This window comes from Aphanomyces astaci (assembly GCF_000520075.1).
Source record: "Aphanomyces astaci strain APO3 unplaced genomic scaffold supercont1.2, whole genome shotgun sequence".
Taxonomy (NCBI): Eukaryota; Oomycota; class Saprolegniomycetes; order Saprolegniales; family Verrucalvaceae; genus Aphanomyces; species Aphanomyces astaci.
Genome location: NW_009798265.1, coordinates 605978 through 631807, shown reverse-complemented (window position 1 = coordinate 631807; position 25830 = coordinate 605978). Strand labels below are relative to the sequence as shown.

The following is a 25830-nucleotide window of genomic DNA, read 5'->3' as shown; positions in this document are numbered from 1 at the left end:
GATGAGATGTCTTCGTCGCAGTGCATTTTGCGATTCTGCTGGTACCAAGTCTGTGTGCTGTGTCGTGGATCGCGTTGATGGATGTCTGATACTGCCACCGAAGTCGATGCGTGGTTTCGTCGTCCTCTCATTTGCAAGCATCTCTCACTTCAAACGTCGATTTGGAAATGAAATGGACATATTCAAGAGAATTTAGGACCTGCTGTCTGATTGGCTAGTTTGAAAACACACGTAACCGATTGGATTTTCCGGATGGATCACGTCCCAGGCGGTTTGAGCTGACAGGTTGTTCGAATTGTGATAACTGTTACAGCAAGTTAGACTACTGTACAGCCCTTACAGTTAACGCACTGTTTTTTCGCCATTGATTTAACAATCAAGCCAACCAAGTTGGTAGACTGTTTTGTCAGCATGGCATAGCCATGGGGTAGTCGGCGCGTAACGCTCTGAGTGGTGGCACGCCTGAATGAAATATTCTTACGCTAGGATGATTGGGCTCGTTCTATATTCGGCGATAACATTGCAATGGCAGTCAATGGGGACATCAGACGACATCAGACTGCCAATTCATCGTGCGACTACCACGTGGTGAGGTCACGCGAGCACTTGACTCGGTCGTGGCACCTTCGCCACCTTGGGAATCTTACGGTTGGGCTTAACGGGCACACTGCCGCCCGCCCCTACGGGTTTAGGTTTCCCTCCACAACAGCACGTCGGACTCGCTTCACCTGCGCCACTTTCAACTGCACGAATTCGATTTGGCCATCCGTGAGGCCTTCCAGGGCCTCGTCCGCCATCGCTGGAAGCACCACGAGGGTCCCGGGCACACCTTGGGCCGCACATCGCCTCGCATGCAGCACCACGTCGAGTCCATTTGCCACAAACGCATCGACTTGGGGCGACTTCTCGCTAGGGTGGAACACGAACGCTTTCGCGAGGGAAGTCAGCCCCTCGAGGTTGCTCACGTCGAACCTCTTCACGAGATACTTGACGAAGTCGTCGACCGTTTGCGCGGTCAAGGTTGCTCTGTCTGGTGGGGAAACGGTGGAGGTGGCGACCTCTGCCACGTTGGCCACCGACGACGACAACGTGTCGATGGCTTTCACCGCATCGTCTCGGGCGCGTTCAAACTGCCGCACGGCTCCGTCCAAAGCAGCAGCAGCAGTAGCAGCCGTCGGGTCGGCATGTTTGGCTTTGTGCACACGTCGCATGTTGCTACAATAGCACAACGAAAACGACATCTCCTTTTGGAACGTTGGCAGCGCCTTCGCTGGATGCATCACGGATACGTACGGGCTCTGGGCGGCGTCAAACGTCGGTCGCTTCGCCTCCATTTCCGCGAAGAGCTTGGCGACGAAATTTGGACTGATCCATTTGTCCTGTAGCAGCGAGGTCTTGCCCATCCAGTCGAGACACGCCATGGGTTCGAACTTTTCAAACCCGTACTCGTGCGAGAGTGACGTGGTGGCTTCCACGGGGGGCGCCCAGTACCCCTGATACGATGGCCATCGCTTCGTGCATTGGTCCTGAAATTACGACAGCAGAGCGCGACTGCGACTAGGAAACGACGTGTCCAACGGGATCGGGTGCTGCACGATCGATGGCCAGAACGGTACGCTTCCAGGAACAAGAACACGTCGACACCTTCCAGCGCGTACAGACTCTGCACGAGTTCACCGAAGGATGCGCGGAGTCGACGGAAGCGCTTTGATGGCATTGTGTTGCGAGGATCCAACGATGTTCCGAGGTAGAAGTACCGCTCCCACATTGCTCGACCATGCACGATAAAAAACGCTTGCAATTCGCCGTTCAAGGCCACTTGGCCCGGGCTGTGGCCCGGTAGAAACGGCACGAATGCATTGGACCAGTCGGTCCACGGCTCTCGCGCCACCACCCGCAGCCATTTGTTGTTTGCGAAGGCTTTGCCCAGCGACCGGTCCAACGCAGACGCGAACAATTCCACATCGTGTATCTTGCTATCTTGCTACGGATGGAGGACGAAGGAACAAATGACGTGGCAGGCTCAGCGGGGAGTAGTGGACGGATGTCGTTGTTGTTTGATTCCAAGAGCGTCAGGTGGCCTCGTTTCGGTTCAATTTCGTCCGCAATGGTACGCTCGGCCTCCAACGACGCGCGGGGTCGCTTCACAGCTGGTTCCGGTCTTTTTGTCACAAGAGCAACATTCTCTGCGAGTCGGATCGATCGGCCGTCCGGAGTGGAGGGGACTACGGTAGTGTCTTCGTGCTTTACCACCACCGCGGCGGCGGCTTTGGCAAACACGACGACGTTGATCGAGTTGGCGATGAACGCGTCCACCGTCGCAGTGTCATGGTCGACAAACGCTTGGACCAACTGCGACAGCCCTGCGGTGTTGCGGACGTCCAATGAATCCGTGAGAAATTTCACAAAGTCGCTGACAATGGCGGTGCGGGCGTTGTCTGGGATGTGATTTCGCGCAGACTGCCAAGCCGCATCCACGTGCTTGATGGAGCTCGACACTTCCGCAAGAAAGCCAGTCGTCGGCGAGCATATGTCCTCGAGCACCTTCTCGGCCGACGCTCGCATCATCGCCACTTTCGAAGCGACCTCGTCCAGCCGCACCAAATCAGCGTGAAGGTCAACGTCCATTATATGTCCTCGTGCACGATCCGTCGTCGCCAAACTTGTGGTGCAGCGCCGCCATCCATTCGCGCCCCCGCTTCTTGGACTCGTCCGACCACCGGCCACTCCACTAGAGCAGTCCCTACTGGATTCGGATCAAGTGGAACCTGACGCACTGCGCTTCCACTGCCTTAACTCTAAGAACCGAGTATTCGTACGCGTTGGTGCATCGCAACTCCATGCCCGAGTGTTTCTTGGGAATCGGCGCCGGGAACAGCGTGTCCATGTTCTTGTGGCTCAATTCGTAAGGCCAGAATCGGTCGTAGTCGCAAGATGCTGGTGATTTAGATCAAAGTGGTCAGTCAGGTCCTTGATGCCCTCGTCTGTGAACCGAAATATACCACCTCCACCGACTTGTAGTCACCATGGAGCTTGGTGTGCGCCTTCTTGAGCTCGACTTGCCAAAGAACAAAGCTTGCGAGCCCGACAGGAGCACGTCCTTGAACGCCTTCTTGTCCTTGAATTCTGGCGCACACTAAGCCAAGCCCCCCAGGGACTGGAGCGTCGTCCCTTGACTCAAAAACATTTTGGCGCTTTCGGGCGACTCCTGGGCCATTAGATGCATTTATATTGATTTGATCGTTCGGTGCCTCTGAAGGCACACTGTTGTCGCGAAGCGTTGACCCGTTAAATGCCGTAGCTATCTCGATTTTAGCGCCAAAATTGGGTGTTTTTGCTGCGAATTGTGTTAACTCCATGTCCAGATACGGTCACAACTCGTTATTATTGTCCTATATGCACGTGATATTTGAGATGACGACGGCCCACGGGGAACCTCGACGCCCCATTTGCCAAGAGCATCATGGTCAAAATAATATGCTGCGCCAGCGAACATGGGCACAATCGGAATCGACGCGATGCATATGCGAAGCCACGTCTAAGTGGCTACAGTACGATCAATGCCCACAACGATGACAACTCCGTAAAAAGGCAATCCATGCCGTACGCGACGAAATCCGATGCTCCGTACACGATGAAGTTGAATCGATGTGAGACGGGTCTACATCTTGCGCATATAGAGGAGCCATGCCGATACCCCCGATGGTGCTGATGATGATGTCCTGGATAATGGCGATGGACACTAATATGTACGACAGCGATATCCAACAGTGGAATTGTGGCCCATCCACCAAAGACAATGGAACGATCACATTCCAACAATGACAAAGGATGTTCATAGTGTACCGCCACGCAAAGGGCAATATCGGTCGACTGGCAATAATGTATGGGCCACCTCTGGGGGCGAGTCCACAAGCTACAGTACCGAAGGACTTTGAGTTCCCCAGTGTGAGTTTAGACAGGGGATAGTGGTTGTGATTATTGGGCAGTCGCTTAACGCACCACCGTCCGTTTCGCCGTTGGAGGTATGTGATGGGCCGAATGAAGCACACTTACCAGAAAGCTTCAAGTCCCCCGTCCGCCTGCCGATCAGAGCACCAGCTACGCCTGTCGCTAGAAGTGATTGTTCGTGTGTTTGGTCCGCAGCTGTGTGGACACAATAAGAAGTACAAAGGGACCCACCCGCGGCGTCAAAGATTTTGCACTCGCTCAATTAGCTCGTCCTTCCTGCATAGATTTTCAACACCATTTTGCATTTCATTCAATGTCCTACTGTATCGATCGCTTCAACAACGATATTTTCACCAATGTACCACAATAACCCATGCCATTATTAGCCCCATCTAGTCTTCGGTTTGCACCACGACGCCGACCACAGCATTCGCATCCTTGGTGTAGATGCGAACCCCGATGACCACGGCGCCCGTCAACTTGTCTTCGGCATCCTCTACGACCTCTTCCTCTACTGCTTCTTCCACCTCCTCTTCGTCCTCGGCAGTAGGTTCATCTTCTGGCGCCTGCTCCTCCTCGACGACTTCCTCTACTTCGTGCACTTGTTGGCGGGCCAGTTGGCGGCTGACCGCCTTCTGCTTGGCCACGACCCCCGACTCGTACGACGTCAGCTGCGTTTCGCGGGCAAAGTCCAAAATGTCAAACGTCGGGTCCACGTTGACAGCCTTGGCGCGGCTAGCGTTGAACTGGCGGCAAATGTGGAGCAGTTTGTCGGGGTTGGTGGCGCCGGTGGAGCTGACAACTGCGAGGGCGGGATCGACGCCGTTGGGGGTGCGCACGACCATCACGTCCACGTCGTAATGGCCCGCCTTCAACGACGCAAACTCGAGGCTAATGCTGCGGCCAAACGCGCGCTGGACAAAGTGCCCCACAAACTCCCGACGACCCCCCTCCTCTTCCGCGCTTCGGTAGATGGCCATGCGGAGGCCATAGTGGAACGGGCCTTGGAGCCCCTGGAAGTACCGCTCGTCTGCCTTGGTCAGCACAACGTTCGCGGGGCCGTCGTGGGTCAAGTCGAACTGGAACAGCCCGTGGCTCCACGCGGCCGGCCAGCTCGAATGGTACTCTGTCCACTCTTGGTTGACAAACCACTTGTCATCGAAAAGCCGCGTGCGCTCGATGGTCGTGAACTCGTCCACAAAGTCCTCAAACTGCATCCAGAACGACCCGTCGTCGCCAAACTTGTGGTCCAGCGCGGCCATCCACTCGGGCGTCCACTCCTTGGACCCGTCCGACCATCGCCCATTCCATTCGTGCTGCCCCCACGGGTTGCGCACCAGCAACAACTTGACGCCCTGCACTTGCACGGCCTTGAGCACCGAGTACGCGTGGGTATGCACCAACCCATTCGCAGATCGCGACTCCATGCCCGAGTGCTTCTTGCAAATCGACGCCGAGAACAGCGTGTCGACGTTCGTGCGGCTCAATTCGTCGCGCCAGAACCGATCGTAGTCCAAGATGTCGGTGAGCTCGATGGACGTGGTGACCCCCCCCGTGAGGTCTTCGATGCCCTCGCCCGTGAACCCGCCTTCCACCGACTTGTAGTCGCCGTGGAGCTTGGTGTACGCCTTCTCGAGCAGCGGCAGCCACGTCTCGCGCGCCGAGCTCGACTTGCCAAAGAACAGCGCTTGCGAGTCGGACCGCAGCACGTCCTTGAATGCCTTCTTGTCCCTGATAATCATCGTTTCAAACGCATGGTCAAAATCCGTCGTGGTCACAAACAACTGGTCGTCCACGATCACATGCTCCCAGTCGCCGTCCTTGAAGAAGATGAATCCGTACACGCCAACCTTTTCGTCCCGTGCCACGCAGATGTTTTCGATGATGCGCGGCACGCCGCACACGGACGCGAGAGCCGCGAGGAACCAGCAGTTGCCCGTCGTGCCTTGGTTGATGTCGGCGGCATCGAACCCTTCGTCGCAGAAAGTCGGGTCCTTGAAGATCTGGCGCACGCGAAGGGCACCCCCGGGGGCCGGTGCGTCGTCCCACGACTCGACGAGCGACTCGAGGCAGTCGTCTTCGTTGTTGGACAAGTCAAAGTCAATGTCGCGAAACACGCGGTTGTTGGCGCGGCATTCGGCGACGATCGTCGCCACTTCCTCCTTGCATCGGGCAATGGCGTTCGAAAGGGAAGCGGTGGACAGCAACGAAGGCTTGGTGACCTTGTGGCTCTCGATCAGATGCGTCTTGATCGGCGCGGCCGACTTGGAAAACGGTAACGAGTGTTTCTTGGTTGCAGCGATAGAGGATGTCATGTCTACTTGGCGCAAGCGCGGGGAATTGGAGAATGAGCGAGGCTGAGTCTGATGTGCCGAAGAAATGCCATGGGCCAAAGCTAAACCCGTGTTGCTAGCACGCGCTGTCGTTGGGTCGATATGGATAGGCAAGTTGAAGTGAGCTATTTACTGCTACCAGTGTTTCGTCATAATTGTTCATAACGTTACGATTATATACGTATTAGTATCTATTACTTGTACTACTACTGAGTACCATGTATGTACTGTACACAGTATTTTGATTCCCTGACAAGATACTCTGGAGTATATTTTGACGGAAATCTCGTTTAGCAGAAGGACGCGAGATTCGATTTCCAAGTCAGACTTGAACAATAAACGACGCTCGACCGGTCGTGAGTGCAGGTAACTTTACGTCATAGCACCTTCGTACAGTAGTACACTACTGTAGTACTGCAGTTGCACCGGCAATGAATTGGTGAAATATACAAGGGGGGGGGTTACACAAGCGCAGCAGGTATAGTTGGCACTTTCCGATAGCGATAGGCAATGCATGCTACGATTACCCACAAAAGTGTTCCATGCAACAAAACGTTACCCCTACGGTCCAGAACGGTCAACCGCGCATTGATGCACCCAATCCCATCGCAATTTTGTCTGGGGGCCGTTCGGGAAGCTCCATTTGGATGGAAGTGGTTCGGGCAGTTGGACGGAAATGTACGGTGAGGTCTCCGGGTCGAACGTCTTGTCTTGAAGGGCGGTCTTGAGGTCCGTGAAAAACGTCGGGCATTGCTGCATAAAGGTCCAATGAAAAGCCGCGCCAGCCTTGGGGGTAAACTTGGCGGCCCAATCCAGAAACGCCAGGGGTTGGTAGCTTGACATGGTTTGTTTCAGGGACGACTTGTTTTGCATGCAATAGTCGGCGCACGACGGCCATCGCTTCATATGCTGGGCTTCGAGGTACCGTACGAAATTCGAGCCTTGAAAGTTGTACGGCAGGAGCGAATGCTCGGACAGGATCGGCCACGACGGATGGGGGTAATGCGCAAGGAAGAGGAACACATTCACTCCCTCGAGCTCAAACAGTTGGTGCACCACCAGTCCAAACTCTTGAATCGCTGCGCGAAGGCGCGTCGTGGACTTGGGTGATTCTCGATCGGGCAGACAAAAGTAACGCTCCCACATGGCTTGGCCGTGGACTTGGAAGAAGGTGAGGAGACGTCCGTTGAAGTGGATGCGACCAGGGGACGAAGGGGGCAAGAAGGGCACGAAGGATGCCGCCCACCGCGTCCAGGGGGCCTTTTCGACCACGGCAATCCACTTTTCAGCAAACCCCCGTCGTTTGCCTTTGAGCGAAATGGCCAATTCCGCCAACTCACCAGCTTTCTCGTTGACCTCCATGTTGGCTCGCGATGGTTTTTGGTTCACGTCGCTGGATTCAATCGTTTTCGCCATGTCGTTGGACATGACATCGTCGACGCAGCGTTTCTTCGGCCGTGGGGTGCTGGACGGACTGGGTGATTTTGACAACGTGAACGTCAACGTGCCAACGCTTTCCGAACTGCTCGGCAGGCTTGCAGGGGGCTGCTTCTTGGCAAAGATCACTACGTTCGACGCATCGCTGACAAACTCGTCAACCAAGTTTTGGCACACCGAGGTCGACTCCCCCGCTGCAAAGGCCTTGACCAACAGCCCCAAGCCCATGGCGTGCCGAATTTCAAAATGCCGCGCCAAGAAACTCACAAAGCCATCCACGGTGTCGCGGGTCGTATTTCCCCCCGAGCCAACTCCTTCTGACAACGGGTACAGCCAGCCACCCGTCGTGGACGACGATGATGTGAACGTGCTTTGGGCGACCATCGACGAATTTCAACTGTGCATCAAAGTGCCGTTGGTACCCTGGACTGGGACGGGGTCTTAACGGGTTCTTGGTGCCGTCCATGAAAACGCTTCCATCAGCGCAAAATTCAATATTTACAATGCATTACCTATACCTCCATCATGTGGGAACGACGACAATGTTTAATACTACGGAGATGGACGCTCTACAACGGATTGCGACGTCCAATCCCACATCCATTTGGTCGGGGGGTTGGTGGGGACCTTCCAATGCTGTGGCAATGGCTCGGCCAGCATCACGCAAATATACGGGGAGTCTTCGCGGCCGCTTCGCGCGGTTTCCATTTCGGCCAACACGGTGGCAAACCACTGGGGCGTCGCTCCTGCTGCCAGCCACGCGTCCGCTGCGCACGACCCGCGGCTCCTCCCCGCCGCCCATCGAAGAAATGACGCACACGGCGCAGGCCATGGCCCTTCGTCTTGATGGTTTCCTTCCGCAAACGGGTGGTCCAAGTATTTTGAACTGTCGGGCCATCGTTTGGCATGTTGCTCGTCCAGGTACAAGTGCGCGCGCTCGTCCATTCGATTCAATCGCACGGGGGTCTGCCGCAGCGACGGCCAATACGGATGTGGAAACGCATCCAGAAACAGCAGCGCATCCACGCCTTCGAGCTGGTACAAGTCGTACAGCAACAGCCCCATGGCCGCCCGGGCCAACACGAACCGACGGCTCGGACCCCCGAAAACGCACTCATCCCCCTTGTTCCCCAGCCAAAAGTTCTGCTCCCACATCGCGCGCCCGTGGACGTCGAAGAAGCGACGCACGCGCACGTTGAAGTGTCGCCGGTCGACGGATGTGGACGGGAGGAACGGCACGAACGTCGTGGCCCACTGCATCCACGGCTGTCTCGTCAAGATCTGCATGTACAGTGTCGCAAATGGACGTCCGTACGCCATTGCTAGCGCGCCCATGTCTGGATCGACCAAGTGGTCGCCATCGCTACGCGCCGTGTGCACGTACCATTCCAGCAGATGGTACCACAATTGCGTCCGGATGTTATTTCGTCCCCCCTTCTCTAGGACGACATTGTCGCAGTCGGCACGCTTCTGTCCATCAAAAGTAGACGCACAACGTCGTCGCGCTAGTGGGCGGCGACACTCGTCTGCCCAGTTGTGCTGGGTGGCCATCCCTCCGGCGTGCGTCGGTCGTCCAAAGGACACGCCGATACCAGAAGTCTGGGGGGAAGGAGGCAGGGGGATGAACTTTGACGCCCCCGAGTAGGAGAAGGGGGCGTTGCCGAGGCGTGTCGTGGTCTTATGGAAGAAATGGAGCTTTTTACCGCGTAGGAATGCCATTGCACCGTCGAAATCGATTGTACAACTTGGCAAAAGCCCCCTTGTCCCAGGTAGGACTGGGACACGGCGGACTTGAAAGAAAACAGAAAGGCTGGTCACAAAGCCAAGTTTAAACCAGAAACTAGACAATTTTGTATTAACGTTACGAGGGTTTTCACGTGTCACTTTTGGAAGGCCGACGTCGACGACAGATCGACCAAGTGGCGCATGGTAGGCCGTCTACCCCACACAACACATCAGAGGCATGTGATGTTAAGGTTGAGGTCATTCATACCCGTGGGGACAGTTCCACGGCTGCTCCAACTCTGCCAGTTGCACCACAATCTACCCCACGTCCAGGTTATATTGTACTGTTATATTGATCGGTGGACCCACCTTTTGCATGTCTTCTCGCTTCAACGCTGTGCCAATCATCACGGCACTGCGACACGCTCGTGACGCAAACATGGCCAGGGTCTTGGGCAGGCGGATCGTTGCCGCCGCCGCCGCGTGGGGGGACTCGAGCACCAACGACACCAACTCGCGGACGTCTACTCTACATGTGATTCCCCTCTGTCACATTCCGATATGACGTACCGTCAACGCCCCACTGGGTGTGCTTGCTAAACGGGACCGAGATGAGGCGCAACTTTTGGGTGACGGGGGCCGCGGGGTCGACTTGAAAGTGAAACCCTTGCTTCTTGAACAGCGGCAAGTGGTCCAAGATGGTCATTTCCTCGACGGCGGTCAGCTCCAGCGCCATGGGACGCACGAGGGGCTGCTGGTGGAGCACGGTCGTCTGCTGCAGCATTTCGTACCGGAACTTTTCGTCGCTCGCGTGCTGGTCGATGATAAACAAGTCGGCGTCCAGGTGGGCGATGATGAACCCCAAATTGAATTGCCCAATCACGTGCATGCGCCGAAAGTCCGCCTACGAATCCATGAGAACGTTTCGTCGTCCGTGAATATGAGGTAGGTAGGTAGGTACCAACCTACCTTGGTCAACACTCGCTGCAGCGATGCCGTGGCTTCGACAGGGTCGTCGACGGCGTTGTCTATGGCGCAGGCTCGAGGAAGCGACAGCCGCCGCCGTCGCGCGGGGTCGATCTGTTGTTGCTGTTGGTGCTCAACGTGCAGCTTTCGCTGGCGGACGACGTCGTCCATGGTGGCTTTCGAGATGGAGTAGAGCAGGCTCGTGCGTCGTTTGTTGTTTGGCGTGGCCTTGGTCGCAGAAATGGTCGTGGCTGCACACGTGGATGCCGTGGGGGTTGTCCAGCGGGCGTCGCTGGGTTGGGGGGATGGACTGGACGAGAAGGTCGTGGTCCCAGGGCGATTGGTTTTGATGGGACTGGGAGTCGCGGGTACACCACCGGTCTGTACAACGGGAGGCGACTCATCAACTGATGCTTTCGCCTCGGCAACGTCGTCGACGCGAAAGAGCCGCACCGTCGGGCACGTATCCGCGCCTCCGTGTCCATTTTGCCCTTTTGAAGTCGCTTCGTCCAATGGCAGTCCTACAGATGGCTCAGTCGTTGGTGTCAAAGGATGTGCCTCTTGTCGCGGTCGTTTGGTCGTCGGGGGGGCTGCTGCTTCTGCACCATCCAAATCGACGAAAGCCTCCTTTGGTGCTTGGGGTGTTTGATCTCGAGGGCGTTTTGTCGGCATGACCTGCTGGGGGTCTTCTGGGTGCTGGCTCGTAGTAGGCAAGAGTCTTTGCACGTGGAATGTGCCGCGAGACGGTTCGTACAAGTCGGTCAGTCCTGCCTTGAGGCACTCGACAATATGTGATTCCTACGGGCGTCAGGTGAGTTTGTACATGGGACGAGAAGGAGGAGGAGGGTCTGGTGTCTCATGTACGTGTCGAACAAATGTTTCTCGCTTGTCGGGGGTGACGTTGACGTCGACGGCGTCGGGCGGCACGACAAAGTTGAGCACACACGCTGGCTTTTGCTTCATTTCGTACTGCCGCCAGATCTCGTTCACAGCCTTTGTGGCCTGCCATAGAGAAAACAGTTTTCAGCTACACTGTCAAGTAGAATATACATCAACACAGAGCCATGATGTTGCTAGTTGTCTTGTATATCGAGTAGACTGTATCTCATGCACGCATGCTCCTTACGTTCAAGAGATCGACGGGGCGGCCATTGACGTAGAAAAACTGGCGGTCGTTGTCGCTCCGGCCGACGCCGGCGCCGACTTTGGACACGAACCCTGTGATGTGGAACGCGCTGTCGATGATGTCGGGCCAGAACGGCAACGAAATGTCGACGGCAACCAACGTCTTGAGAAACTTGCTGCCAAACACGTTGGCAATGTTGTTGGCGACGGCGTGGTTTGCTTCCGTCGACAGCACTTGCTGCCGCAAGTTGTTCTTTCCCATAATGTTCACACAAGAGAGCTTTACGTTGGAGCTGATCACAGCGTATCCCTAACAACGAGTAGTATATGTATGATGGGGACAGATCGGGAGGTCGAACGCACCTGCAAGATGCGAAGGGTTTTCCCGTAGTGCTTTTTGATGTTCTTGGTGAAATCTTTGTATCGGACAGGCAAGGGAAGGAAGAGATCATCTACGATGACCGTTGTGCCAACCGACCGCGCCTTTTTCGACTATGACGCACGTTCGTGGTGAATATGAGGAAGGGGTGCTGGGAAATGTACAAGTACCGATGAGATCAACGCTCCATGTTGGTCGTATTGCAGCAACGTGCCAATGCTGTCGTCCGCCGTGCGAGTGTGCACACTGAACAAGCCCGACAATTGGCAAATCGAACTCAGCGCTTCGCCGCGAAACCCAAACGACACGACACGCTCCAAGTCTTCAAACGCTCGAATTTTGGACGTGTAATGCTTCAGGGCGATCGCGGCATGGTCTGCCGCGGGAATGCCTTGTCCGTTGTCACTCACTTCAAAGCCCACATGGCCAAACTCCTTGAGCTTGACTTCAACTGCGGTCGCGCCGGCATCCAGCGCGTTCTCGACCAGCTCCTTCACTGCCGTGGCAAGATCCACCACCGATTGCCCGCTGCAGATCTTCTGCACATCGCCCTTCGGAATGCTTTTCAGCATGATCGCCTTCAATCACCACGCCGAAACTTGGCGCTTTTGCAAACCCCGCCACGTTTCCGGATAACATCCGGCAAATCCCATCTAAGAATAAAAGCCAATCAAATCATCGGAAGCTCCCTTACGTCAATCGGATTGGTCAGTATTTGAATACCTCAACATGGCCGCTTTTTCGAACCAAACTCGAAAGACGCACAATTGGATCCTTCCCGCGAACGCACGACGACGATGAGCTTAAAGTCCGGTACGCACAACAAGCCAAAGGCCGCGATGACGGTAGGCGGCTTGAAGCATGGGATATGGACTGGACATATGATGGGGTGTGTAGATCATGGAGAAGCGCCTGCCGCAGAACCCAAAGTACAAGGACACCCAGAGCAAGTTGGACACTGGCAGCACCGTCAACAAAGTGCGCTTGATTTGTACGTTCATAACCCCCGACATGGACTCAATCATGGTGGGCTGCGGACTGACATTTGGGATTGGTGTGCAGCGAGCAAGGAGTTCCTGAAACGCCGCGACGAAACATTCCGCCGTGTGACGCCTCGATGCCTGGCGGAACTGTTTGCCGAGTACGAGGACACGGGCAAGGGCGATGCCGCGGCACCAGAAATGGTCGCGCGCATGGTCAAGAATGCTGACGGCGAGTTTGTCATGGAGCGACAAGTGTCCGATGACAACCAAGAGCATGCAGGGCCACGTGTTGTGAGCTACGACGCCGAGGAAGGCGAGAACTACGACGTCCCGTACTTGATTCTCGACACGCGTCCGCGGGAAGACTTTACAGAGAACCGCATCCATCGATGTACGTCGTCCATCATCCACCATCCCCTGTTCATCCAATCTTAACGTAGCCAAGTCGTTTCCCACGGCCTTCCTTTGCCGCGACCAGTTCCTTCCCGAAATGCACCAATTCGTACGCCCAATCTCAACTCGACGTCGTCATGTCCATCGCTTCTATCGTAGAAAAACCACGAAAGCAAACTCATCGTGCTCTACTGCTTGGACGAGAAGCTGTCGATTCAATCAGCCAACCTGCTCGGTCAAAAAGGCTTTGACAACATCTACGTCCTGTCTGGCGGTCCGTCTGTTCGTTGCTGTCGTCCCGTCATAACCTCACATCTGTCGTTGTCGTCGTCGTAGGTCTAATGGAATACGCGGCCTTGTACCCGCACCACGTTGAAGGCACGCCACCGCCGCGCCCGAAAGCCCGCGACGCCAAGAAACCCGCGCGGGACTTGTACAAGTCCGGCACGGCCCTCATCGCGTCGTCCGCCAAGAGCGTCGCGGGGTCGACGCGTAAGAAACTCGTTGGGGACGACGATGTGTCGTCGGTCGCGTCCCACCAGAGCGTGGCCGAGTCGGTCATTTCCAAAGCCACCCAGCGCAAGTCCAGCGTCAAGCATGGCGGCAGCGGCAGTCGCGGCGGCAACGCCAACTCGTTTCGATGAGGAAATCAAAAGACATTGCATTTCCTTTTAGTGTGTTCCGTGTCTACATACTGTAGTATTCAATGACGTCGCCACCGTTGTCGTCGTTTATAGCATACTCGTGGTAACGTTACCGTTAATATGGAGGATGGCAACTTTGTGATGCAGTACTCAATGAGTACTAGTATGAGTACTACTCATTCGCTATGCAATGTTCTGTGTGTGTATGCGAAGCAGGATAGGTCGGCGGCGACTGGCGTGGAGTGGATCCATCGGTTACATTGTACATCGACGGTGATTACACTAGTATATTACAGCGAGCCCAAGGGAATGTATGTACATATGCCTAGATATCATGCTGCGACTTGAGGCCAATGGCGAATTCATCCAACTTGGTGGCCAAGTTGATGTCATTTTGGGACAAGCCGTCGCAGTCATGGGTGCTCAACGTGACTTCGACGCGGTTGTACACGTTGAACCATTCGGGGTGGTGGTTGATTTGCTCGGCCGCGAGGGCCGCGCGGGACATGAAACCCCACGCTTCGCTAAAGTCCTTGAACTCGAAGCGGCGGTAGATGGCATCACGGCCTTCGACGATCTTCCAGTCGGGGACCTTGGCCAGACCCAAGGAGCGTTCCGTGGACGTCAACCGCTTGGGCACGGTACTCAGGAAGCGGCGTCTAATCATAGTGAAAGTTGGACTACTGTACTGCACTGCATGCATCGCAGAGGTATTTCAAACGGTCCACATTTCAAATTCATTTCAAATGTACCGAGCTTCCAACGCATGCAAGTCTTCTCGCGGACGCTAGACAAACGTGAGCTCGCGACGAGGTTTGGCCAATGGTGCTTGTACCTGCAGACAGTTCTTCCAGTGACGATCCATGTTCTGCTTCGAGTACGCGCCTCGCCATCCACAATGCTTGCACTTGGCTTGGTCGCACTTCAGATCGCCAAACTTTGGACTCCACTCGAACTCGGCATGGATGGGAGACTTGGGCCGTCCCACTTTGCGGATACATGATGATGCAGCTATCGCGGCGGCATTCTCGTCCTTCGTGGTCGCGACGACCGTGGTGATGGGTGAGGAGCTTGGATCGATGGTTGACATCGAGAGATGTATTTGAAATATTTCAAACATTCGATATATCGAGATGGCAAGTCGGTGTGACAATTTTAATTTATTTTCACAGCAATACACATTTAAAAAGCATTTGAATTCGACAGACGAAAATGTACTAATGTAAGTTAGCGCCACTGCGTGATGCGGCGCATGGCGCCACACTTGAGGCACGACGTCGCTCGCTTCATGTTGCTGTTGCCACACCCGGCTTTCACGCACTCCCAGTTGTCCAACTGCGCAGCCCCGCTTTCCTGTTTGCGCCCCGACGTATGGATGGTGCCGACGGTGACCTTCGTCGCCTCTTGCTCCTTCAACTGCGCAAAGAAGTCTTTCTTTCGGTCCGTTTTCACGGCGGGAACCACGACAGCAGCAGCACCAGCATCGCTAGTTTCGTGCTGTTGATGTGGTTCCTCATCGATGTCGTCGTTTGCATGGTGCCGTTTGGACTTCTTGTGCTTCTTCTCCTTCTTCTTTCTCTTCTTTCGCTCGGGGGATGGTGATCGTGACGCTGACCGATTGCTTCGTCTGACGTTCTCTCGACTTCGACTCCGACTTGCGCGTCGATGCCTTCGTGGACTTGGGCTCCTTGATCGAGATAGCCGCGACGAAGCGTGCCTGTGCGAGGACGTTGATGCCATCGAAACGCACTTAGCCAGCCAATGAATTTACAGGAATCCTGTGTTTCCTATAAATTCATTGGTCAATAATATTGAATTTTGGGCGCTATGATTGGTGGTTCAACCAGGCGCCCCACATTTTTCAAATCCAAGGAAGCGAGACCAACATGGCATCCTACGTAGACTTTGAGACGTCCATGGTATGTGCAAGTGCTTGTCAAGGACACGTGGAAGCATACGTTTATGCGAATATGACAGGGAACGTTTACCATGGAGCTGTATGTACAACATGCACCCCGTACATGCAAGAACATCATCGAGTTGGCACGACGAGGGTACTACGACAACACGATATTTCACCGCATTATCAAGGTATGCACTCTCATATGACATTCAATGCTCACTCACTCATTCACACGCGGTACACGTAGGAATTTATGATCCAAGGAGGTGACCCAACGGGTACAGGACGTGGTGGCGAGTCCATCTATGGGTACGTTGTTCGCCTCGTCGTCTTTGGGTTGATGTGGGCATCATTGACTATCAGGGGCAAGTTCGAAGACGAGATTTCCCCACAGTTGAAGCACACTGGTGCTGGGGTGCTGTCTATGGTAAGTCTACACTTCACGCACGGGAACGTAACGAACTACTATCCCAGGCAAACGCTGGTCCGAACACGAACGGCAGTCAATTCTTCATCACATTGGCGCCGACGCCGTGGTTGGACGGAAAGCACACGATCTTTGGTCGCATCTCGGAAGGCATGGGCGTGATCAAGCGCATTGGGCTCGTGCAAACTGGCGCCAACGACAAGTACGTGCCTAATCACCGTTCCTTTGTCCAGACTTATCATATACCAACACAGGCCGCACGACGATATCCGCATCCTCCGCGCGTCGCCCAGATAAAACTAGTAATCCAACATTCAACGTTTGAATAAAAACTCTATTCTTTGGTTTTGTAACTGTCAGACGGTTACAACGTCTTTTTGTCGGGTGCACAAGAGACTATCCATGACGGGAGGTGACATTCTCGTCTTCCGCTTTGCCGAGCCATGGCCACGACCTCGCCATGCGTCGGTCCCCTCGTGTACCACAAGCGCGACAACACGACGGCCGTCGCGGTCACCACCACGTGTACCTCGACGAGCTCCGCCAACACGTCTAGCGTGGACGTGTGGTACCCCAATGCCACGTACATGCAGATCCTCCACGGACCATGGGAAGTGGAGACCGTGCTCAACGGCGCATGTGTGCCCGTGACAGGTCAGCCCAACGTGTTCAGGAAAGCCGACTGCAATCGGTTGACGTTCGAGCACTATGGCGACGCCACATGTGTGGAGCTTCTACCTGACAACGCGTTGGAGCCCGAGGACGCCGGTGTACGAACTTGCTACGTGCCTTCATCCGCTAGCACCACCATTACCTCGTTCAACTCGACCAAGAATACGACAACAATTGCAGTCACCAACATTATCACCACCCCACCGCCCACGACAGCGCCAGACGACGTGATCACATCACCACCCACTAGCACACCCACGATCTCATTCAACTCTACCAAGAACACCGCCAACGTAACCACTGTTGCTGTCACCAACATCATCACCACCCCACAGCCCACGACAACATCCTTTGTGGCTCACCCCATCCCAACCGCATCCGAAGGCACGATCACATCTCCACCTACTGCCGTTCCAGCCACAACGGCGACACCCATCAACTCGAAAGCTCCGAGGGAATCCACCACGAAACCAACCGTCACGCCAACCCAACCGACACCTCCTCCAGGCACGACCACTTCTAAAAAGTTCGCCGCGTCGTCGCTGAGTTCGTTCACGATGGGCTCCACGGTCGCGGCAACCGCCGTGGGGGTCGCGATCCTCGTCGTCGTGTATCGAAAGATGCGTCGCCGAAACACCACTTACGTCCCGTTGCAAAACAATGCGAGTCCATAACTGTCTTATACACACGCCATGCATTTCAACACTGTCTTGATATGCACAAGGCAAAGCGGCGGCCTACGTAGACGCAGTAGCTAGGTTACACACCACAGGTCCGCGAGGGAAATCCCGTCCGGAAGGCCTTCAATGGCCAAGCCAATGTCTTTGCAGTAGGTTGGGGCTCGGTCCTACAACAATGAATATCAATCAGCCCACGACCTCGTCAATGAGACTACACGGGGCAGTACTTGGTTCTTGTTGGCCACGGCGTAGTAGGCGGCGAACGCGTCAATGGAGCTGGACTGGTCCTCAACGATCTCGATGTCGTCAATCTTGCGCGGCTGCTTGAGGAACTCGATGGACGCGGGCTTTTCTTCCATCGAGTACTCGACGCCGTAGATCGGGTTGACCGAGAACACCGTGTGCAAGCTCTTGATCTCTTTGAACAACTCGGTGAGCTTTCCTTCGGGGTCCACGCGGAACCCAAGCACGTAGCCGCCGCTCGACACGGACGTCTCAATCACGAGCGCGGGGCCGAACTTGGAGTTGCGAATGCGCGCGCTCTTGATCTGCATGTACGGCATGCTCACGTTGAAGTTCTCGGCCAGGTTGGCGTGCCACACCACGCGAACGTTGGTCACGAAGAACGTGCCGAGGTTCCCCTGGTCCGAGCTAAGGTTCCACACCCCCGGAACTTTGGTGTACACTTGCTCGTGCGGCAGCAGACGCAGCTCTTTGTCCTGTGGCCGTGATAAGCATGGCAAGTAACAACTACTTCGTGAAGAGAAGTACCTGGATGATGGCACCGCGTAACTTGAGGTCGCGGTACAGCTTCGTGGTTTCGTAGGATCTAAAGACTGCTTGGACTGTCGTGAACAGCCGGGGACTGGCCTTGACCAACGACGTGAAGATGAACTCGAAGCGCGAGTTGGAATACTTGGTCATGATGTACAGCGCTTGGGTGGACCCTCGCAGCTTTGACGTGGCCGTGCGGATCTTGACCGACTGCACACAATTGTACCCGATGCTCAAGTTCGTACGGGTAGACCGATGCGATGCCCAGAGCAGCCGCAGGTTGGTGATCTCAAGCGACCCGCGGTCCCCGTTGTTGCCTTTGGTGTCTTCCACTGAATTGATCGAGTCAATGGCGACCTCTCCCTTGCGCAGTTCCATCGAAGAAGCGGCAATGTCAAATCGAATCTCGCGGTCCTGCCACGTAATGCCTTCCGGCGTTGCCGCCAGCTCCATCTTCTCCATCCTAGTGAAAATGAAATCTGACGTGTGAACCGTCGCGATCCAAACCTTGGTTTTAATAGCTTGAAAACTGTATTCGAATTAAAGCAAAGTTCAAATAATTATTGTTGAAACGATTTCGCGCGATATATATTGGTCGATAAACCAAGGAATGGTTTCTTGATGACCAACTTGTCATAATAGTAGACGCATCGCCTGCTCGGTGGCTGGGACTACTACCGGTAGTAAAGCGTAGTCGTAATGAAATCATCCCATGAGTAATGCATGGAACGTCTATTGTGGAAACAGCACATCATGTAGCTCGTGTATCCGTGCATCAATTCGATTCTGGATCGAAGCGCTTTCGTCGCCGTCGTCCCTGTTAGCCGCTTTCTTGGCGCGAAACTCCGCCACGGCCGTCTTAAAGTCATGAAAGGTCGCATGCAGGTCATGCTCCTGCACACCGAGCCACGCGTCCGAGTCGACGTATTCCACTTGTAGGTACCGCTCGCCTTCGAGTTCCACTGCATACCGCATCCGATTGCTTTCCCGCGTCGTCTTGGACAAGGTAATCTCCATGCTGCTCATGATGTTGGCTCGCTCGGCATACCATTGCTGTTCGGAGGCCTCAATGATCGACTCGTACGTGTTGCCCATCCTACATGCATGTTGTCATATTCCAAGCATTTACGTACACGATGCAACCATACGTGGCAATGAGCAGGTTCAGAAACACCACAGCGACCATGAACAAGTACGTGAAGACAAGGAGCTCGCTCAGCTGACTCAGCTGCATGACGTTTATCGTTTGAAAGTCGCTCCATGCGAACGTCGAGCAAAACGACGCCAGGGACAAGCTCTTCATGCGCTGAAACCACGCAGAAACCCCCGCGCGCTGGTCCACAATCACGTACAGACTGATGCCGAACCCCGTGAGCACGAAGAAATAGATGACGACAAACCGACCAACATCCACGACGAGCATCCGCAGCACCATGACAATGAACGGCCCTGTGCTGCGAAACCCAAGCAAGAAGAAGAAAAAGTAAAAGTACGTGGCGAGGAGGGCCAGCGACACGCACGCGTCTTCGCTCACAAAGTTGCTCGACAATCGAAATACAACCGCGAGGGCCACCAAGACGCAAAACGACAGCTTGAGCACGTTGTCCACCATACCCGCGCCAGTGTCTTCCAAGTACCCCGCGATGCCTACATCGTGGCTATGAAACCGTTGACAGTGCAGCAATGTGATGTCATGATATGTACCGTTCTTTTTGATTTGCTTGAATTCATAGTAGACGCGGTAGATCATTTCGCCTACCACGACGCACTCGAGCACAACGTGCGGCCACGCCGTGGTCCAGTCCAAGTTGACGCCGTCGTCGCGGTAATGCCGCGTGAAGAACGTGGACGCAGTGAACGCGCTGCAAAACAACACATGCCGGCGAAAGTTGAACGTAAACAAGTGGCGGCCGGCAAACTCCCACTTTTTATCGAGCACCATCTTGACTTCAAACGTGTCGATCATTTCCAACCGGTGGCGCATCACGTCCTACGACAGGTTCAATCGTCCTCATGGTGACGACGACGACGAAGGACGAACGATTACCTTGAGGGTCTTTGGGTCGATGCAAATCGACAGCGGTGAGTTCGACCCGAGACATTCCACGGCCGTGCGCACGTTGCGCCGCTCTAGCACGCGATGCCACCAAGATGCCTAGTATTATACCCACTGCCCATGAAGCCATTGCTGATTGAGAGATTGGAGTACCTGAATCGGGTCCAGGCGAGGGTGGGACGACGTCTCGGCGGACGGCACTTCGGCCGTCGTGGGGCGCACTGTGCCCCCCCCTTTGGGCGCATGGGGTTTCTTGGGTCGGTGTCGGCGGGCTCGCTCTTCCAATCCCTTCAACGGAATCATCATGGACGTCACGGGGCCGTACGTCCACGACTTGACGCTGAGCGACTTGAGGATGTGTTTAAACATGCGCGACCGGCCCATCGCGGCTGCCAGCGTCAACGGCGATCTACATCTCGGGTGTCATGGCTTACGACTAGTAATCCATACTCTCGTACAAGTAGTCGGTGTTGTGTTTGCGGATGAACCGCTCAAAATGGTCCTTGTCGGTCCCGTGCAGCTGCTTCATAAACAGCGGCAAGTCGTACGGCGTTGTGGCGTCGTTGGCGTCAAAGGACTTGGGGCACGCGTTCGGAAACCGGGCCATGGCGTGGCGCACGGCAAAGTCGAACGCGTCGGGGAGGTCGTGCACGACGGCCATGTGCAGCGCGTTGTTTCCGTGCGCGTCCATCATGAAGATGCTGGTGCGCGCGGCGCGAGACGTCGACGGCGCGCGGTCGGCCGCCTGGAGGATGCAGGCCGCGGCCTCGAGCTGTCGTGATGACAGGGCAAAGAGCAGCGGTGACCCGCCAAAGTAGCACGCGTGTCCAGGCGAGAAGAAGACTCCAGTGGTCTCTGCATCCTACGGACAAGAACAAGCATCACATGCAGATCCTCGGGAGAGGTAGACGAACGAGCAGGTCGGGGAGGGTTTCCACGAGCCATTTCACGATCTCCAGTTTGCGATGTACGATGGCAATATGCAAAATGTTCTCGCCTTGGTACGGCGACGGGTTGTTGGCGTCGCGAGCATCGTAAGATGCCAACGCATATGGAAACCCCTTGGACACTGAACAAGCATGCATGAATTGAGCAAGGTAAATACAACATGTAGACGTATGTATTATAATACCAGGATACGCCATGATGACTTGTTTGCCCAGGTCAAAGTTCATGTACAGGAATGCAATTAGAAGCGGCGTGGCGCCGACGCTGTCGCGGGAGTTGAGCTGGCTGTCGTTGTGGACAAGGTACTTCATGAGCTCCACAGCGTTGTTGGTCATCACGTATTGGAACACAGGCGTGCCGGCCAAGTCCCGCTGCTGCAGGGCGACCACATCCACCTTCTCGCCTTCGCCCGACACGTTCTTTCGCGTGAAGTGCATCGCAAAAGGCGTTATCTTTACGCCGTTTCAAAGTCGTTACTTTACAGTTAGAACCCTTCGTATCAAATACCCGACATATGAGATAAATACCCGACAAACGACTCATATACCTAGTGTAACCGCAAACCTTGGGGTTGGTGAAAGTGAATAAATAGCAAGGTGCGGCAATGCTACAACTGTACCGCCTTCACAGCGATATCCAGGATGATCGTGGATGCTTAGAAGACGGTACGCTTTGTTTACATTCATCATATTAACCCATCCGAGCAGGTTAAAGATACCACAAGGAAAGCAAAAGGTTGGATGAAGGGATGGGTTAGTTAATTTAGTTCTTGGATCAAGGAGCGCGCCGGCACCACCGTCGGCGGCGACAGCCGAATCGAGTTTGTGGGGCTTTGTGCTTTGAATTGAATGTCGTGCGACACATTGTCGTCGTCGTCGTCGCTGTCCTTGTCGTCGTCATCTCCGTCACCCATGACTCCCAAGGCAAAGTCCTGAAACATTGAAGACGTCATTCAAGAATGGTGCGAGGTGATGGGCATTACTTGACACGTACCATTTGGATGACAGGTTTCTCGGTGTCCGTTTCATCGACTTCAATGTTGAACTTGTCGGCTTCGCCCGCGGATATCGCTTGGGCGAGGGACTTGTTCTCGCGCTCGATTTGTGGTAGGAACGCTTCAAGTTTGGAGAGCACTAGGAGGGCGCAATCATCCATCACAAGGTGAGTACCCGCACAAACCAGCAACTTACGTACGTGCGCTCTTCGGCATGGCCATAGACACGTTGGGTCGAGGAAATGGAGGCGGCGCGGACATGCTGGTTGGTCGGGGATTTTCTGATTGCTTCTACCAACTACGGTAGAAGCAATCAGAAAACCACCAGTTTTGATTGGCTGAGTACTGACCTCTGCCAGTATTCTTGAACAATGAATCCTAGTATTAATAATATTAATAATACAAGAACACTATTAATATTACTGCGAAGTAATAGTATTCGGTTTATAGAGTTCTTATAGTAAGCTTTGTGTTATTAATAGTAGCAATACTATTATTAATAATAGCAATACAGTAAACAATTAACCGAGTTCACGAAAACGATTTGGAAATTGATGGGGTGCGCCAAGTTACTGTAACAATATGTGTCGTTGCTGCACTTGCGGCAATACTGCACACCATGAGAACGTAGGCCTGCAAGATTTATTTTATACGTACTCCAGTAGGCCTCTGAATCAAAAACATAATTCCTGATAATATTAACCGGTATTTTGGAAATACCTATCGATATACGGGATATAATCCGTACTATGATCAAATACAGAGATGAAAGTAATAACACAGTCTTTAGCAATAATATCGATAATCCTCCAATAGATCGAGAAAACAGGAATTTACATATCGTTTGATCAGTACCTATAGTGCTTGCTCAAATACTGATTTATAGAGGGATAAAGGTGCCAAAGTTGACGAAAGCCACGATTACGTCAACGACATGACCGACAAAGCCGTCGAGGTCCTGAGGGTTCTCGCGTGCTCACAAATTTCACGCCATACAAGTTCGAATCGATCTCGTAGGTCGTCGAATCAACCTTGACTACTCGATAGAATGATGGGCGAGGTCGCAAGTCAAAGACAACACGACTCTTCGTCATTGACATACAGGTCGGCTGCATCTTGTGATGACGTGTCAGTGCGCAGCAACTTTGTCCGACGGAAACCTGCTATGATTATCGACGGCAGCACTTCCGTCCACGATTCGTTGATCCACACAACGATGGTTGACCGGTCAGATCGGACCATGCGGAAGGGGTCATTTTTCTCGTGTGTCCGTATTTATCCAGTAGCGCTGGAACTGTGTCTTAAACGGCTTGTTCCACGCGACATCCGCAGGTTGACACGATCAAGTGAAACGGGGCGGCACTTTCTCCAAAATCACGGTGATTTCACTGGCACAATCTTGAACCTGATCTTGAAATTTAGAATAGTTCGTTATCGTATTGTATGAATGTAGTATTATGTACGTTATGGATATGAGAACTAAATGCCTCCAGCGCTTCATCGGATCCTTCTTGTGTGTCTTGGCCTTGTCTGGTTGTCTGTCTCAACGTGAAGCCTTAAGGATTTTTGAAACTAGTGCACCAATCACGTGATACCTTGAATTCAATGGCTGAAATTCCTTGCTCTACAGCTTATTCTTTGGCCTTCATTGAAGCATGAATGTAGCCACTGGAATGCCTTCGTTACGCACGTCTTGTACCCATTGGACAATAATGGCGTCGATGTGATTGTTCAAAGAGGTTGCAACGTCGACGTTGCGTACTTTCTTCAAGTTCGACCGCGAGGAGTACCCAACTTCTTTAACTTGTGTACGGAGTTTTAACCAATCTCCAATTTTCTTGGACATGTTGCGGCGGTCTTTCCTCACAAGCGTAGGGTAGTATCAAGTGAGTGTATTAGAAATTACATGCAAAGCATAAAAGTTTATAACCTCTAGCTTTTCCTGGTAGTCATGGCTGCTGCCGAGGTACTGTCACTTCTGAAGCGGTCGTCCGTAGAATATCTTGGGGTGACCAGACGTGCAAACACCGAACCTATTTTCTCTGTGCACTGCAGGGGTTGCATTCTGCTTGGGACCTTGGTCCGCCTTCGACAAGGTGGCAACCAGCACATCTCGTCTTGAGCCTCCATGGGACCTTGATCTATGTCGGACGAGGCGTCAACCAGCGCATCTCCGTCATGCTCCTCCCTTGCGTTTTGATATGTGGGAAATAGATTGGGGGCATGCAAAATTACTGGACTACAATAGACATTTTGCAACCAATGGAATTGGACATGAAACCTTTGAAGCAAATACTACGCAGTATGAATACATTCTGTTAGGTGCAGTGTTGATGGAGTTTCTTGGTGAGTGAAAACTCCTATTTGTGATAATTGGGTGGCGTTACCAAAGTATTATTTTATGCAGAGAATCCATCTTGCAACTTATAATATCGGGCAACCTTTAATTTACGCACTACGGTGCATATGGATGTCATTCGTCAGTACTAGTACAGGGAACTACGGAATGCAAGAAGTTTGCAACCCTACGACATGTCTTTTGTCCAATAGAATAATTTTTCATGAATATCAACACGTGATTGGATAAATTTATATTCTCCCGCCAAACTAGGTACTGTATTTGCTGTTAATTACGGAGTAACCTTAACTGTAAATTATTTTCGCCATGAAAAGTGTATCGGGCCATTCTCTGATACCGGGCAATATTGATTATTTACGTTAGCTGAGAAACTCGACCAAGGTACTGTAACTATGCACATCAGATTGCTAAAGGACAAAAGCACAGAGGGGGCCTTGTCGACAAACGATGGTATCGAGATGCGGATTGGGCCCGCCGTTGGCCGTTGGGTGTGCAAATTTTTCAAAAACAATTGCAATTGTTTGCAGGAATAATACTACTTCGAATTATGTAGTACACTAGGTAGTAGTACTAGTAACGTTAACGTTACCAAATAGCGTGCGACGAACAACGTCAGCTTCGAACTTCGGCTGATCAACCCAGCTTATACGATAAATCTTGCCCCTTTGGCCGCCTTGGGTCAAAGATGGCAACGCAATGAATTACCTAGCGGAAGCCACCCTGACCTATGCATATCAATGAAGGATGTAGGTTTGTACTAGTATTAAAAAGTATAGTGGACATGTCCACGGGTCGCTAATGATTCAAATACTTCGAAGTACCGTAATATTCTCAGCAAGGGTAACGTCCACCTGCACAACAACAACTGTTCGTGTGGCGCTTCGAATTCACAAAACGTGCCTACTCACAAGACTCTATTAGTGAAATTGTGACTCAGATTGGCCATAATTCACAAAAGAAGTACCGATACCGGTACATATATCGTCGCCAATTGACATTTGGTTGTTTGATGACATTTAAATAGAAGTCGGCGATATTCCCAAACTATTAAATTAACTTGAAATTTGTAACGGATGAATAT

The 25830-nt window shown here is 53.4% G+C and overlaps 13 protein-coding genes across 25 annotated transcripts; 3 read left to right on the top strand and 10 right to left on the bottom strand.

Moving 5' to 3' along the window:
- Positions 1-680: 680 nt before the first annotated feature.
- H257_01099 (hypothetical protein) lies at positions 681-2887 on the bottom strand (the record flags this gene model as incomplete). The annotated part of the gene is made up of 4 exons (XM_009824134.1): positions 681-1526; positions 1559-1980; positions 2043-2743; positions 2820-2887. 4 exons carry the CDS (start codon positions 2885-2887, stop codon positions 681-683), a joined length of 2037 nt encoding a protein of 678 aa, XP_009822436.1.
- A 1349-nt stretch (positions 2888-4236) lies between these two features.
- Positions 4237-6425, bottom strand: H257_01098 (hypothetical protein). Its single transcript, XM_009824133.1, has one exon. The coding sequence runs from the start codon at positions 6264-6266 to the stop codon at positions 4344-4346; it is 1923 nt and encodes a 640-aa protein (XP_009822435.1). The 5' UTR covers positions 6267-6425; the 3' UTR covers positions 4237-4343.
- Positions 6426-6845: 420 nt separating this feature from the next.
- Positions 6846-8105, bottom strand: H257_01097 (hypothetical protein; the record flags this gene model as incomplete). The annotated part of the gene is made up of 1 exon (XM_009824132.1): positions 6846-8105. The coding sequence occupies one exon, from the start codon at positions 8103-8105 to the stop codon at positions 6846-6848; it is 1260 nt and encodes a 419-aa protein (XP_009822434.1).
- Positions 8106-8135: 30 nt separating this feature from the next.
- H257_01096 (hypothetical protein) lies at positions 8136-9445 on the bottom strand. The gene has a single exon (XM_009824131.1). The coding sequence runs from the start codon at positions 9438-9440 to the stop codon at positions 8274-8276; it is 1167 nt and encodes a 388-aa protein (XP_009822433.1). The 5' UTR covers positions 9441-9445; the 3' UTR covers positions 8136-8273.
- Positions 9446-9548: 103 nt separating this feature from the next.
- H257_01095 lies at positions 9549-12522 on the bottom strand. Of its 2 annotated transcripts, XM_009824129.1 has the most exons (9): positions 12087-12522; positions 11901-12029; positions 11539-11847; positions 11277-11414; positions 10416-11210; positions 10017-10350; positions 9816-9970; positions 9715-9764; positions 9549-9659 (listed from the first exon to the last, which is right to left on the bottom strand). In XM_009824129.1, exons 1-9 carry the CDS (start codon positions 12486-12488, stop codon positions 9602-9604), a joined length of 2370 nt encoding a protein of 789 aa, XP_009822431.1. In that variant the 5' UTR covers positions 12489-12522; the 3' UTR covers positions 9549-9601. The 2 variants fall into 2 exon arrangements, with proteins under 2 accessions (XP_009822431.1, XP_009822432.1); XM_009824130.1 differs by having other exon boundaries at positions 11539-12029.
- A 140-nt stretch (positions 12523-12662) lies between these two features.
- Positions 12663-13961, top strand: H257_01094. 2 transcript variants are annotated; one of them, XM_009824127.1, is made up of 6 exons: positions 12663-12761; positions 12814-12907; positions 12979-13290; positions 13340-13401; positions 13452-13566; positions 13629-13961. In XM_009824127.1, exons 1-6 carry the CDS (start codon positions 12714-12716, stop codon positions 13934-13936), a joined length of 939 nt encoding a protein of 312 aa, XP_009822429.1. In that variant the 5' UTR covers positions 12663-12713; the 3' UTR covers positions 13937-13961. The 2 variants fall into 2 exon arrangements, with proteins under 2 accessions (XP_009822429.1, XP_009822430.1); XM_009824128.1 differs by having other exon boundaries at positions 13340-13566.
- Positions 13962-14178: 217 nt separating this feature from the next.
- Positions 14179-15061, bottom strand: H257_01093. 2 transcript variants are annotated; one of them, XM_009824125.1, is made up of 3 exons: positions 14772-15061; positions 14689-14723; positions 14179-14595 (listed from the first exon to the last, which is right to left on the bottom strand). In XM_009824125.1, exons 1-3 carry the CDS (start codon positions 15054-15056, stop codon positions 14262-14264), a joined length of 654 nt encoding a protein of 217 aa, XP_009822427.1. In that variant the 5' UTR covers positions 15057-15061; the 3' UTR covers positions 14179-14261. The 2 variants fall into 2 exon arrangements, with proteins under 2 accessions (XP_009822427.1, XP_009822428.1); XM_009824126.1 differs by having other exon boundaries at positions 14179-14723.
- Positions 15062-15083: 22 nt separating this feature from the next.
- H257_01092 (hypothetical protein) lies at positions 15084-15757 on the bottom strand. Its single transcript, XM_009824124.1, has one exon. The coding sequence runs from the start codon at positions 15674-15676 to the stop codon at positions 15164-15166; it is 513 nt and encodes a 170-aa protein (XP_009822426.1). The 5' UTR covers positions 15677-15757; the 3' UTR covers positions 15084-15163.
- Positions 15758-15805: 48 nt separating this feature from the next.
- H257_01091 (hypothetical protein) lies at positions 15806-16612 on the top strand. 8 transcript variants are annotated; one of them, XM_009824120.1, is made up of 6 exons: positions 15806-15855; positions 15914-16027; positions 16087-16148; positions 16203-16266; positions 16314-16468; positions 16521-16612. In XM_009824120.1, exons 1-6 carry the CDS (start codon positions 15823-15825, stop codon positions 16561-16563), a joined length of 471 nt encoding a protein of 156 aa, XP_009822422.1. In that variant the 5' UTR covers positions 15806-15822; the 3' UTR covers positions 16564-16612. The 8 variants fall into 8 exon arrangements, with proteins under 8 accessions (XP_009822422.1, XP_009822419.1, XP_009822423.1 ...); XM_009824117.1 differs by having other exon boundaries at positions 16314-16612; XM_009824121.1 differs by having other exon boundaries at positions 16087-16266.
- A 43-nt stretch (positions 16613-16655) lies between these two features.
- On the bottom strand, positions 16656-18869 carry H257_01089 (hypothetical protein). The gene is made up of 3 exons (XM_009824114.1): positions 18390-18869; positions 17846-18337; positions 16656-17785 (listed from the first exon to the last, which is right to left on the bottom strand). The coding sequence occupies exons 1-3, from the start codon at positions 18852-18854 to the stop codon at positions 17693-17695; spliced, it is 1050 nt and encodes a 349-aa protein (XP_009822416.1). The 5' UTR covers positions 18855-18869; the 3' UTR covers positions 16656-17692.
- Positions 16710-17612, top strand: H257_01090 (hypothetical protein; the record flags this gene model as incomplete). Its single annotated transcript, XM_009824115.1, has 1 exon — positions 16710-17612. The coding sequence occupies one exon, from the start codon at positions 16710-16712 to the stop codon at positions 17610-17612; it is 903 nt and encodes a 300-aa protein (XP_009822417.1).
- Positions 18870-19038: 169 nt separating the features above from the next.
- Positions 19039-21845, bottom strand: H257_01088 (hypothetical protein). Of its 3 annotated transcripts, XM_009824111.1 has the most exons (8): positions 21581-21845; positions 21363-21517; positions 20907-21310; positions 20602-20857; positions 20440-20547; positions 20097-20382; positions 19541-20039; positions 19039-19488 (listed from the first exon to the last, which is right to left on the bottom strand). In XM_009824111.1, exons 1-8 carry the CDS (start codon positions 21831-21833, stop codon positions 19125-19127), a joined length of 2325 nt encoding a protein of 774 aa, XP_009822413.1. In that variant the 5' UTR covers positions 21834-21845; the 3' UTR covers positions 19039-19124. The 3 variants fall into 3 exon arrangements, with proteins under 3 accessions (XP_009822413.1, XP_009822414.1, XP_009822415.1); XM_009824112.1 differs by having other exon boundaries at positions 19039-20039; XM_009824113.1 differs by lacking the exons at positions 21363-21517; positions 21581-21845 and having other exon boundaries at positions 20907-21352.
- A 287-nt stretch (positions 21846-22132) lies between these two features.
- On the bottom strand, positions 22133-22747 carry H257_01087 (hypothetical protein). The gene is made up of 3 exons (XM_009824110.1): positions 22591-22747; positions 22390-22529; positions 22133-22327 (listed from the first exon to the last, which is right to left on the bottom strand). Exons 1-3 carry the CDS (start codon positions 22649-22651, stop codon positions 22154-22156), a joined length of 375 nt encoding a protein of 124 aa, XP_009822412.1. The 5' UTR covers positions 22652-22747; the 3' UTR covers positions 22133-22153.
- Between the last annotated feature and the right edge of the window lie 3083 nt (positions 22748-25830).